This window comes from Procambarus clarkii, chromosome 56, assembly GCF_040958095.1.
Source record: "Procambarus clarkii isolate CNS0578487 chromosome 56, FALCON_Pclarkii_2.0, whole genome shotgun sequence".
NCBI lineage: Eukaryota > Metazoa > Arthropoda > Malacostraca > Decapoda > Cambaridae > Procambarus > Procambarus clarkii.
The window spans coordinates 1280142-1293494 of record NC_091205.1 but is presented as its reverse complement, the minus strand read 5'-3'; the positions used below and the strand labels follow the sequence as shown (position 1 = coordinate 1293494).

The 13353-nt window shown below is 40.9% G+C and overlaps 1 protein-coding gene across 1 annotated transcript; it reads right to left on the bottom strand.

Moving 5' to 3' along the window:
• Nucleotides 1-11307: 11307 nt before the first annotated feature.
• LOC138353043 (uncharacterized) lies at nt 11308-12075 on the bottom strand. The gene is made up of 2 exons (XM_069305680.1): nt 11932-12075; nt 11308-11790 (listed from the first exon to the last, which is right to left on the bottom strand). Exons 1-2 carry the CDS (start codon nt 12073-12075, stop codon nt 11308-11310), a joined length of 627 nt encoding a protein of 208 aa, XP_069161781.1.
• Between the last annotated feature and the right edge of the window lie 1278 nt (nt 12076-13353).

Genomic DNA, 13353 nt, shown 5'->3' with positions numbered 1-13353 from the left:
ATTAGTGCATAATATAGAGAGATGAGAGCAGAGTTAGGTACATAATATCTGATTTTAGAGAGTATACCAACTATTTTAGAGATTTTCTTAGTTATGTGTTGTATGTGGGGCATTAAGTTGAGTCTCTTGTCTAGGAATAGGCCAAGAAACTTTCCATCATTTTTATTGTTAATGTTTACATTGTCCATCTGAAGTTGAATTGCATTTGTAAATTTGCTTCCAAATAATATGTAGTAGGTCTTGAATTAAAAAAATAATTAACTCACACATAATGAAATGGATAGCTTTATAATTTGATAAGAACAAAATATTGAAAATATATAAATTCAAGAAAACTTGACTTATTAGGCAAATGGGGCCTTGCATAGTAGGCCGAGTACCACGTTCTGGCTACTAGGTACAACATATATATATATATATATATATATATATATATATATATATATATATATATATATATATATATATATATATATATATATATATATATATATATATATATATATATATATATATATATATATATATATATATATATATATGTCGTACCTAGTAGCCAGAACGCACTTCTCAGCCTACTATGCAAGACCCGATTTGCCTAATAAGCCAAGTTTTCATGAATTAATTGTTTTTCGACTACCTAACCTACCTAACCTAACCTAACCTAACTTTTTCGGCTACCTAACCAAACCTAACCTATAAAGATAGGTTAGGTTAGGTTAGGTAGGGTTGGTTAGGTTCGGTCATATATCTACGTTAATTTTAACTCCAATAAAAACAAATTGACCTCATACATAATGAAATGGGTAGCTTTATCATTTCATAAGAAAAAAATTAGAAAAAATATATTAATTCAGGAAAACTTGGCTTATTAGGCAAATCGGGCCATGCATAGTAGGCCAAAAAGTGAGTTCTGGCTACTAGGTACGACATATATATATATATATATATATATATATATATATATATATATATATATATATATATATATATATATATATATATATATATGTCGTACCTAGTAGCCAGAACTCACTTCTCAGCCTACTATTCAAGGCCCGATTTGCCTAATAAGCCAAGTTTTCATGAATTAATGTTTTTTCGTCTACCTAACCTACCTAACCTAACCTAACCTAGCTTTTTTTGGCTACCTAACCTAACCTTACCTATAAATATAGGTTAGGTTAGGTTAGGTAGGGTTGGTTAGGTTCGGTCATATATCTACGTTAATTTTAACTCCAATAAAAAAAATTGACGTCATACATAGAGATAAGGGTTGCTTTATCATTTCATAAGAAAAAAATTATAGTAAATATATTAATTCAGGAAAACTTGGCTTATTAGGCAAATCGGGCCTTGAATAGTAGGCTGAGAAGTGAGTTCTGGCTATTAGGTACGACATATATATATATATATATATATATATATATATATATATATATATATATATATATATATATATATATATATATATATATATATATATATATATATATATGTCGTACCTAGTAGCCAGAACGCACTTATCAGCCTACTATTCAAGGCCCGATTTGCCTAATAAGCCAAGTTTTCATGAATTAATTGTTTTTCGAGTACCTAACCTACCTAACCTAACCTAACCTAACCTAACTTTTCCGGCTACCTAACCTAACCTAACCTATAAAGATAGGTTAGGTTAGGTTAGGTAGGGTTGGTTAGGTTCGGTCATATATCTACGTTAATTTTTACTCAAATAAAAAAAAATTGACCTCATACATAATGAAATGGGTAGCTTTATCATTTCATAAGAAAAAAATTAGAGAAAATATATTATTTCAGGAAAACTTGGCTTATTAGGCAAATTTGGCTTTGCATAGCAGGCTGAGAAGTGCGTTCTGGCTACTAGGTACGACATATATATATATATATATATATAGTACCTAGTAGCCAGAACGCACTTCTATGCCTACTATACAAGGCCCGATTTGCCTAGTGAGCCAAGTTTTCATGAATTAATTGTTTTTCGACTAACTAACCTACTGTGACGGAGTTCCCCCCATTATAATTCTCCCACGCCTGCAGTAAGAGTCATGTCTACTTTTCCCAAGCGTTCTCTACGTTGCAGGCTACAATTTGATATATGGGAGAGAGTGAAGTGTTCTCGGAGAGCCGAGAAATTTGTGAAATAGTGATATTTTGGCCTGTGGTTTAGGCCCTTTAGGGAGCCAAGATGGCGCTGGCTTCCCTGATCTCCCGCCAAAACCGTGTGACGTCAGTGGCACCGGATTGGTCACCGACAGCAATGTGGCACTGGGAGCCAATGAAAACCTCCCGTGGCGAAAGTGACGTCACGAAGGAAGGGGGTCCGGCCAGCGCGCCGGGCTGGCGCCAGCAGTCAGACACGACACGTCATAGAGGTCGGACGTGCGACGAGTGGTCCTATCTGTCGGACAGCTGTTTCCCACTACCGTGGATTTACGCGTCACCTGAAGTCCGCCAGTACTCTGAGAAGTCTTCCCTAGTTCATGTGTTGAACCAGAAGAGGGAATTGACGGTTATTTGAGCAACAAGTGCTCCAGTCAGGTACTGTGCCAGTAGCAGTGAAGCCGTGCAGTGACGTATGTTGACGTCTGTGGCAATTCACCAATTCGTGACAGCATAGTGGCTGACAGAGCCACTGGGTAGCTGAGGAAGAGAGGACTATTTGGGGAAACCGGACGACTGTAGCTGAGACGTAGGCGACAGCCGTTGCTGGAAGAAGACGACGGCCAGGAGACCGACTCCAACCTTCAAGAAGTCAAGGAGGAGGACGGACCTGCAGTGAGGAGGCACGGAGACGACGCGCTAAACGGTGGGACGACGAGAGGCTCTGGTAGGACACGACGACGTGTAGTGTGGGGGCGTTCCCGACACGAGGCCCAGGAGCTACATCTCGACTCTCATCGGAGGATAGGGTGAAGTAGGTGGTTCTAGTTCCCTCCCCATTCCCCTTTAGTTAGCTATATTATTTGGCTATATTATCTAGCCCGAGGATTTTATATGTCGTGAGCAAGTCTCACCTATGTCACGGTAAAGCACCAGTGTGCTAGACAGTACTATCAAGAGTACTTGTAATATTCATGTTGATTATTGGTGTGTACAGGCACCAGGAACCAGTGATAAATTTACTGTGTTGTGTATATCTTTCTATAGATTTTGATATGAACATATAGTGGTAAAATATATATAAGATTATGCCAGTATTTGGAGGTTAGGCTATGTGCCCAGAAACTATTTATTTTCCATGTATTGATGATTGATTTATATACCATATATATGTCTATGTTCATTCAGTGAATAATCATTTGCGAGTACAGTGAATTATTGCGTTATCGCCAACGAGAGAAAGTACTGAAAACTCCAGTGTTAATATTTCATAATATATTGCTGAGTGAAGAACAATGTAAAGCCATTACAGTGAATCATTGTAGAATTGATTGTAGAAAAGACTGTTTGAGCCTGAGTACAGTGTAACTAAGTAATTCGGTTTATTTGTGCCAATATCGAGTGTGCGAGTTTCTAGTAATATTGGAGAATTTAAAGAAACCGCGCGCGTGAATCTAGAAAACAAGCAAATTTCGCGCGGAGAGACCATTGCGATCAGCTGTTCTTGACACTTGATGAGGAGGGGAGAGTGTTGCCCTCTAGTGGTCGCACAATATCCGTGGGAATTACCAGCCGCGTCAGGATCAGTTGATTTAATTGATTATTGTTTGGCTTTGTGACATCTTTCATACATTTTAAGTAAAATACAAAACTCTCTTTGTGTTTTATCATCCCCTCCATTGATCTTGTGGCTATACTATACCTGTAAGCATAGAGTGATAACAATAAGTACCTGCCTGATTCCTAATCTTTGAGTATGACCTTGCCAAGGCTACCACTGAATACACCAGTCCACTGATGGTGTTACTGGCCACCTTAAACACCAGTTGGCGATCTTGTGAATAACCGTAGAGCCCTATTGTTGGGGAGGGCACACGACAGTCGATGTGATCGAGTCGTGTTCTCACTCTTTCTTAATAAGAGGCCGTTAAGATTGACTGGGAGACTCTCCTGGCGTGCAGTGGCGCCGTGAGGATCGAGGGAAGACCCGCAGGGCTACGGTGAGTTACCTTGAGCGTAACTATTGCTCACCCCAGAGTAAGGGTAGAGAATAATAGAGAGGTGAAACCCCCAACATTTGGCGACCTTGCCAGGATATAGATCGGAGTAAAGGTTGCAGTGGTACTTGGCAGTGGTGTTAGAGATCAGGTGCAGGTTAACACTCGTAGCACAAGATGGAGGATGATAAAGTATCGAGGTTTATTGACTCTTGAGACGAACAGGTGCTGGAAGAGTGCACCAAGGCACAGTTACAGGCTATAGCGGATCATTTTGGAATAAAGCTGAAATCTGCCCGAGTTGGTGAAAGAAGACTAGAGATAATGGCTCAGCTAAAGGCTCGAGACGAAGCTTTGGGGGAGGAACGGCCCCAAACACCTGCCAGTGAGGGTGAACACCTGAGTATTGGTGGAAGCAGCAGGGGATCCAGCGGCAGCAGGCACAGCATTAAGCTGGAAATAATGAAGCTGCAGCTAGAGGCACAGCAGCGCAAAGAAGAGCGAGAGGCACAGCAGCGCAAAGAAGAGCGAGAAGCACAGCAGCGCAAAGAAGAGCGAGAAGCAGAAGCGCAGCTGAGGAGAGAAGAGGCACAACAGCGCAAAGAAGAGCAAGAGCGAGAAGCACAGATGAAGCGTGAGGAGCGAGAAGCACAGCTGCGCCGGGAAGAGCAGGAGCGAGAAGCACAGACGAAGCGTGAGGAACGAGAAGCACAGCTACGCAGGGAAGAACGAGAGCAAGAAGTTAGGCTGAGACAAATGGAAATAGAAGCCAACCAGGAGGTGGAGCTGAAGCGAGCTGAACTGGGACTAGGTGCCCCTGCCCCGCCACAGGAAGACCGACGAGTGAGGGAACGAGACCTGCCGGTCTTTGTGCCTAGTGAAGCCGAAAGTTTCTTCGATCACTTTGAGAGAGTTGCTGCTATGAAGAGGTGGCCGAGGGCGGAGTGGGCGGAGTTGGTCCAAGGAAGGCTCACAGGGGAAGCTCGCCAAGCCTTCACTATGCTCGACTTCCAAGAATGCACTAACTACGATGCGGTAAAACGAGCTGTGCTCCGTTCCTTTAAGCTCACGCCAGAGTGTTACAGAAAGAGGTTTAGAGAATGTACCCGGTTGCCAGGAAAATCGTATGCGGAGACGGCGAGGGACATTGAAAGAAAGCTCCTTAAGTGGCTGGACTCTGAAGAAGCAAGGTCGGTCGAAGAGGTCAAGGAACTAATGGCCATGGAAAAGTTTATGTCCGTGCTCTCTCCTGAGATCAGGATGAGGGTAAAGGAGGCGGACATAAAGGACCTGAGGGCCGCAGCCGACCGAGCCGACATGTTAGAAGAAGCCCTACGCCCACGCCGAGAGGGACAGAACCGACCACCCGCATACGTCGGAAACGATAGGAGTTATAGAAGGACGGATGGGTGGAGGACAGGAGCGAGTTCTCCCAAGTCCCATTTCTCAAGTTGGAACACCCGAGGATCAAAGGGTGCTGTAGAGCCGATAGGGGAGAACCAAGCTGAGAGCTCGGGAACTGTTACTGCAGGGAAAGAAACGACAAGTGAGGCGGGAAAGACACAGGGTGTGACGGTCTCTGGAGGCAGTGCTAAGACGAGTGGTGGCGGATGGTCTCCGCCGAGGGGCCGCTGCTACAACTGCGGAATATTCGGACACGTCGCGCGGGAATGCAGACGCCCTAAGCAGCGGGGACACGTTGCTTTAGTGATGTTCGAGGACCAGAGGGCCGAGGGAGTGCGGGATGAACCCGTGCTGAATGGGGAGAAGAAAGTTCACCCGTTCATGTGTCAAGGAACCGTAAGGATGGGGGTCGCAGACCCCATCCCCGTGAAGATGCTAAGAGACACCGGGGCTGACTTTACCCTGGTAAGTGAAACCCTGTTCCCCGAGGGTTACGAAAGTACCAGTGTGGGGGTGGCTAGTGTGACCACTGTGGGAGGCCCAGTGAGGATGCCCCTACACCAGGTAACTTTGGATTCCGATTATGGCTGCCAGACCCTAGTGGTGGGAGTCTGTACATCAATGCCCAAGATGGAGGCGCGGGTCATCTTGGGGAATGACGCGTGTGGAGGATATGTCCTCCCGCATCTCGTGAAAGGCGAAGAGTGCCCAGAACAACACGAGGAGACAGGCGAAGATTTGAACGTCTGTGGGGACGAGAAGGGAATCGCACCGGTGGCGATCCCAGTTTGTACTGAGACACCGAGACAACGCGAAGAACCAGGAGGTTGTGGATCTGATGGGGCTGAGGAGTCGACTGACAGCCTGGGAACAGATCACCTCTGCGTAGGACCCAGAGAACGAGTGGAGGGCGAGAGTAGCCCGAATGGTGAGTTGTAGGTGACACTCACCAGTTCTCCAGGGGTAAGCCGCACTCGTCTCGGAGAGTTACAGCAGGGGGAGGTCCCCGAATTGGTTAGTAAGGCCGAAGGAGGACGTGTGGGTCCTGAGAAGGCTTACTTTCCATTTATCTATATTATATATGCCATGCTATTCATGATGAAGGAACGATGGACGCCAGGAGCAACCGTGGGAACGGTGAATAAATATGTCCAGAAGTTCAAAGAACGTCTCACTAGAGCGAAGAAACTGGCTAGGAAACTCCTGAAGAAGGCGCAACGTAAGATGTCGGAGTGGTACGACAGGAGAGCTGTGTAACTATTGCTCACCCCAGAGTAAGGGTAGAGAATAATAGAGAGGTGAAACCCCCAACACTACCTAACCTAACCTAACCTAACTTTTAATAAATTCAGTTCTGTGACTGAGCACTGGTTCTGTTTAAGTCACGGATTTAAACATGTACATAGTCCAGCCTAGCACATAACTTTCAACTGCCAATATTCATTTACTATAAACACAACAATTTAAATTGTAGAAGTATGATATTTAATGACCTTAAATGAAGTGTAATACTATTAACTAAGTTCTAAAGATTATATTCAATTAGATAAACTTATATTATAAATTAAAGATAACTAAGCAAGCAATAGTTAACCTAATCTATATGTTCAATTATATATATGTAGATATATTCAATTTATATGAAGAGGTTCAGTCACCTCGAATGAAACTCTTCCCAGACTAGGGACACTTATGGGGCAGTGAACTTCACAAGTGTCTGGGTCCTGGAAAAAATTCAGTCGCTGCAAGATTAATGAATATTTACTGAAATATGAGGCGTTGCCTCACTCTATAACTGACAGACAGACTTCTTGCATATATTAAAGTTATACAAGCATACAATTGGCCAATTAATACACTAAATAACATTCAATATACTTCTCTGAATGCCGGGTGCCTGTCTGACAAGTGTGCCAGACCGGATAACTCTCTTGTCGAGTTTAGGCACAATATTTTATAGCATCGCTTTGCTGTATAATGTTCTAGTAGCATTGCTAATTGATTATGTCCTGAATTGCGTTTGCAGTAGGATGATAGGTGATGATGGTGGAGGTAGAGACAGTGTCACTTTGTGTGCTCCACTCTACACTCTTATGTAGAAATGTTCTGGGAATTTTTCCTTGTAGATATATTGTCCAGGAACTCCCCCCAGTTCTAGAGAGTAATCACTGGTGATAAAGATAATTGGATAAGGTGTCCTAAGCTGAATAATTGTTCGCAAGGCACTGCCACACGTTTCACTGTTTGTAATCACACACGTTCTCACTCAGGCCAACCCGTTCTCGCACTTTCTTACAGTCAATATTGACTTATTAAATAAGTGCATATGTGACATACTAATTTATTGTGAATATTTTAGTTTACCTTGAAAAGCTTCATAGAAAACACCGACCTTACCTAACCTTCTTAGTATGTTAAGATAAGCCTCTTATTGCTTTGTAATTACAATTATTACTTAACCTATACCTATAATAGGTTAAGTAATAATTGTAGTTATGAAGCAATAAGATGCTTATCTTAACATACTAAGAAGGTTAGGTAAGGTCGGTGTTTTCTATGAAGCTTTCCAAGGTAAACTAAAATATTCACAATAAATTAGTATGTCACATATACACTTATTTAATAAGTCAACATTGACTATACGAAAGTGCGAGAACGGGTTTCTCAGGTGCCCCATAGGTCACCTCATTCCCGAGATGGCTTCTCCCTTTTCCCTTGAGAGGGGTAGCTTTGAATGAATATTGATTTATTATTTTTACTGTCTAGACATATGATTGAGATAAGATGTGATTATAATATAATTTGATATAGGATTTAAAGATAATAAGTAGTACTTGATAGTACAACTGATTCTTATTAAGGATTTGATTTAATCCCTACCAGAAATCGATTCAATTTTTCCAATAGCTTTTTAATTAAGAAATCCTTCTAGAAGCTTCTGGATTCTTGAGAGATCATGCACAAAGTCACGTATGCAACCAAGGGCCCTATGGTCATGCGTGATCATAGGTTACATTGTCTTGTAGGATCCAGATGTATAATTAATCTGTAGTGATTCTGATATGATTTTGAAATGATTTTGTTATGATTTAGATATGATTTAGATATGATATAGAAATAATACATTTCCTAGATAATAATATAGATATAGTGGGGGTAAAATTTCCCACTTCTTCCAGGGGAGAGAACTGGCACAGAGTCCAATATTAAGGACAATAGTAACCATATGTATTCATTTACTCTCCATCGGATTGATAATACAAATGCAAAGTTTGTGTGCACTTTTGTGTGGCTGTCCATTGTGGACAAGTGTGCCTGTTAGGAGTCTGTGGGTCATGAGGAGTTAAAGGGTCTTGGGGTCTCCCAGGATCTAACTGTAGTTGACTCACTGATTCCATGTGGATGAGTTTGTCCAATGTCTTCAGGGAAGTTGTTCCTTTAGACAGGATTTTGACTATTCTCAAAATCCCCTGGCAATCTGAATGGATTGAGACAACTTTACCTAATGGCCAGTCTGCCCTAGGGCCATCACTGTCTACCAAGACAATATCGCCAGGTTGGAGATTAGATATATTATGTGGGACATTGGCCCCATAGTGATGTTTTCGTAGAGATGTAAGATATTCTTTTGTCCAAACATCATTCCATTTTTGGATTATGCAGGACAGTTGCTTATACCCCTGAACCAACTCGCTCTGACCCACATATGAGGGATCTTTGATCTCATCATCCACTAGAGATGGTACCGGAGTCAGAATTCTTCCAGACATTAGGTGGGCAGGACTTATTGGTTCATTTTAAGTAAGATCATCAGACAAGTATGTCAACGGTCGGTTATTCACCCTTGATTCTGTTTCCGTGATTACTGTCTGCAGTTCTTGAAGATTGATTTACAGACGGTGTAGAGATTTTCTCAAGGATCTTTTGACAGTTCCTATTAACCGTTCATAAAATCCTCTGTGCCATGGGGCTCTTAGAGGGATTAATTTCCATCTGCAGTGACGCTGTTCCGGTGTGGAAGTAACTGCAGGATGGGAACCGATTTACCATAGACATGCTTCTCCAGCTACCAAGTTTGCTCCATTGCCTGAAATCATCAGCTTAGGGCATGATCTTTCCATGAATCTGTGGAAAGCCTGGATAAATAATTGAGCAGGCATATCGGGTGTAACCTCTAGATGTACTGCTCTGGTGGTGGCACAGGTGAACAGACAGATGTATGCCTTCATAGGTTGCTTATCTGCAGTCCATGTTAGGTATATTGCTCCTGTATAATCTACTCCTGACGTCTCGAAAGGGTGTAGATTGACCACTCATTCCTTTGGTAGGGGGTGGTGGTCCTGGTCCTGGTACGATGCAAGTTCTTCCATCGTACCTTCGACATATCATGAAATTTTTCAAGATTGATTTGACTGACTGTCTTCCCGGAGGAATCCAATAATGTTGTCTGATATGTGTGAGTATGTCTAACACTTCTCCATGTTTAATGATCTGTTGAAGTTTATGTATACAATCAACCTTGTGATCTGCATGTTTATGTCTCCCTCCACAATGCAGAATGGGATTTTCTTGGTCTATCCACAGACCGAAATTGTGTTTTAACTTATGCGGAAGATTTTCTTAGTTATTCCAATAAGTTTCTCTCTTGGCTTGTCTTACCCAATAGATAAGTGTCTCACGAAAAGTGTATTTTATACCTCTTTTCCTGAAAAAATGAAACACGTTCTGAGTTACATTGATTAATTTGATGATCGAGGAGTAACGAGTACAATCCAAGACTGATATTTGAGCTTTCTGCCTGGTGGTAGTTATGGTTTGTGTTTTAATGACATGTGGCTTTTGTTCAGGCCAACTACCATTCACTAACCATCGAGGCCCATGAAACCAAATATCTGCCTTTGCAAACTGTTTAAACGTCATACCTCTTGATAAGAGATCACCTGGATTATCTTTTGTTGGTTCATGCAACAATTGAAAGCCTGCAGAAATTTCTTTAATTTCTGAGACGCGATTTTTTACATATGGAGTCGGACAGTTGTCATTTCGTACCCATTGTAAAACAGCTTCATTGTCAGACCATATAATGACATCTTTGAAGTTCATGGTATACAAGACTTGTTTGATATGCACTGGTAACCATGTGCCTGTTAGCAATGCAGTTATTTCCATCTGAGGCAAAGTCCTCTTTTTTAATGGAGCGACTCTAGCCCCTTAGAGGTGATTAGATATGATTGATGGGAAGTAACTAAGTAAGCACAACCTTCAAAAGCTTTGACTGACGAGTCTGCAAATACGTGTAGTGATACTTAATCATTTACTTCGACTATGTGTCTCGGAAAGATTATCTGTTCGACTAAAGTTTGTTCTTGAGCCATTTCCATCCAAGCTTTTTGTACCTGGAGTGGTAGTGGATCATCCCAATCAACTTTTGTCTTCCAAGCTTCTTGCACCAATAAATGCCATTTGATAGTTATAGAATTTAGTAGACCAAGTGGGTCGAATACTTTGCTAACTTGTGAAAGAAAATCCCTTTTTGTAGCAATGCAATAGTTTACTGGTACAGATTTGATTGATATTATCTGAGATTAGATCCCATTCCATACCTAACACCTTTTAAGATTCTGGTACGTGATATTCATGGTAATCTCTTGCTATTTGATTATTCAATATTGCATTATTAGAGGCCCAAGATTGTAGTGGCATGTTTGCACATTGTAGCTCCTTGTTGGTCTCTTGATATATTTGTAACAGTTCAGTAGTACTGTTAACTGTCCCTTAAAAATTATCTACAAATAGATTTTGAGTTGTCAGCCTCATAGGGACTTGATGATTTCTTCAGATGAGTATCTAGAGCAGCTTGCAGCAAAAATGGGCTGGATGTTGCACCGAAGAGTACAGAGCAGAATCTGCACGTCACAATAGGACTATTGAGATCTTCTGGGTTCTCTACCCATAGAAACTTAGTGAATTCCTTTTCTTCTTCTTCCTGTAAGCCAACTCTTAGAAAAACCTTGCTTATATCTATTGAAAACGCATATTTGTTAAGTCTAAACTTCAGCAGTATGTCATACAATTTCTGAGTTAGACTAGGACCTGTTTGCAAACAATCATTTAGACTGGTTCCTTGGGGTCCAGATTTAGAGCTACAATTGAAAACTATCCATAAAGGAGTTGTTTTTGATTCTCTGATTACCGCCATGTGTGTTAAAAAATGCTCCTTTTGTTTATTGTCAAGTTTCACAACTTTGATGAATTTATTCTTTAGCTGTTAAGGAATAATCTCATTGTAGAGTTTTAAATGCTCAGGCCTTTCCCTTAGCTTTGCTAATTGAAATTTAAATTTATTATAAGCCATGTGATAGTTGGTAGGTAAGGTTTTATTGTTGATTTTCCACTGCAACATTACCCAGTACTGTCCATCATTGTGCTGTACAGTTTCTAAGTACTGATTATATGTACAGACATCATCAGGACTTGGTTGTTCTGGTATTATTCCTATTGCATTAAGTTCCCACAATTTATACACAGATTCCAGTCTGTCATCAATCATGTGGGGATATTTAATAGTGACTGTTCTTTGCCTAGTAAAGCCACTATTACAGTTTCTGTATGGTGCGATTTTTCAGGAGATGAGGTTTCAAGGTCTAGTACTCTTGTTTGAATGCAAACTCTTTGATTGATTAGTTCCAGCTGTGCAGTAGGTAATGTACCTGTAGTAATTGTTTTTGCTACTAAGGTATTGACATTACTCTGTACTTTACAGTATTGTACAGCTGGTGAAGAATTATTTTCTTTTGGCTTTGCCTGTGATGCATGTTGATTATTGATTCTGTTGGCACAGTCTGCATCTGCATAGGCTGTGCATTGATAGGTATGTGCTTCCTGCCAGAATAAGCATCTTGGGACACTACTACATCCTTTTGTTTAGTCTGTCTTGGCAGCTAAATTTAAAAAAATAACAAATGTTTATTCATGTATTATTCTATAAATTCATTGATGAATTTATAGATAGAGCTAGTACATACAATGCCTAAAGCCACTATTACGCAAAGTGTTTCAGGCAGCAAAAACACTAAAGACTAAAACTTAATACTAATTGAGATTAAAGTATGAAATGTGTGGAGAAAATATATAAATAAAAAAGGGGGGAACATGCAGAAAAACAGGAAAAATACAATTTGGTCGACAACAGCATTGTTAACAAAATAGCAGACATGGGTTGACATTATAGGAGTAAGGTAGGTTACAGGGAGTTAATTAGGTAGTGCTTAGTTTTTTTCCTAAACTAGTTGAGAGAGGTACAGTCTTTAACATGATTGGGAAGGTCATTCCACATTCTGGGTCCCTTGATTTGTAGAGCATTTCTAGTTTGATTAAGTCTTACTCTTGGAATATCAAAAAGGTATTTGTTTCTGGTGTGGTGTTCATGGGTTCTGTTACAACCTTCAGTGAAGCTGTTAAGGTCATGATTGACATTACAGTTAAGCATTTTATATATCTATATAATACACATGAGAGTGACTAGATATCTCTAGAGGTCGTTTGTTAATGTCAGGAGAAATGTGGGGGTAATGGTTTGTAGTGCTATAGATGATTATCCCTGAAGTAAGTGGAGAGGTAATGTTGGTCCAGATGTGATCAAGAGCCGTGGCAGTACTATCAGTGATTCTAGTAGGTCTAGTGATTAAGGGTATGAGGAAGCAGGAAATCATACAGTTGAGGAAACTAGCAGCAGTAGGGATTTCAGGCTCGCAGAGGTCAATATTAAAGTCCCCTGCGATAATTAGCGGGTTTTTGCTCAGTCTGTTATCTAGTATTAGATTTCTAA

Coding starts and splice junctions, on each gene's coding strand:
- LOC138353043 (XM_069305680.1), bottom strand. CDS start 12,075: ATGATTGATGACAGACTGGAATCTGTGTATAAATTGTGGGAACTTAAT. Junction 11,791..11,931: donor ACAATGATGGACAGTACTGG/GTAATGTTGCAG, acceptor ATTCCTTAACAG/CTAAAGAATAAATTCATCAA.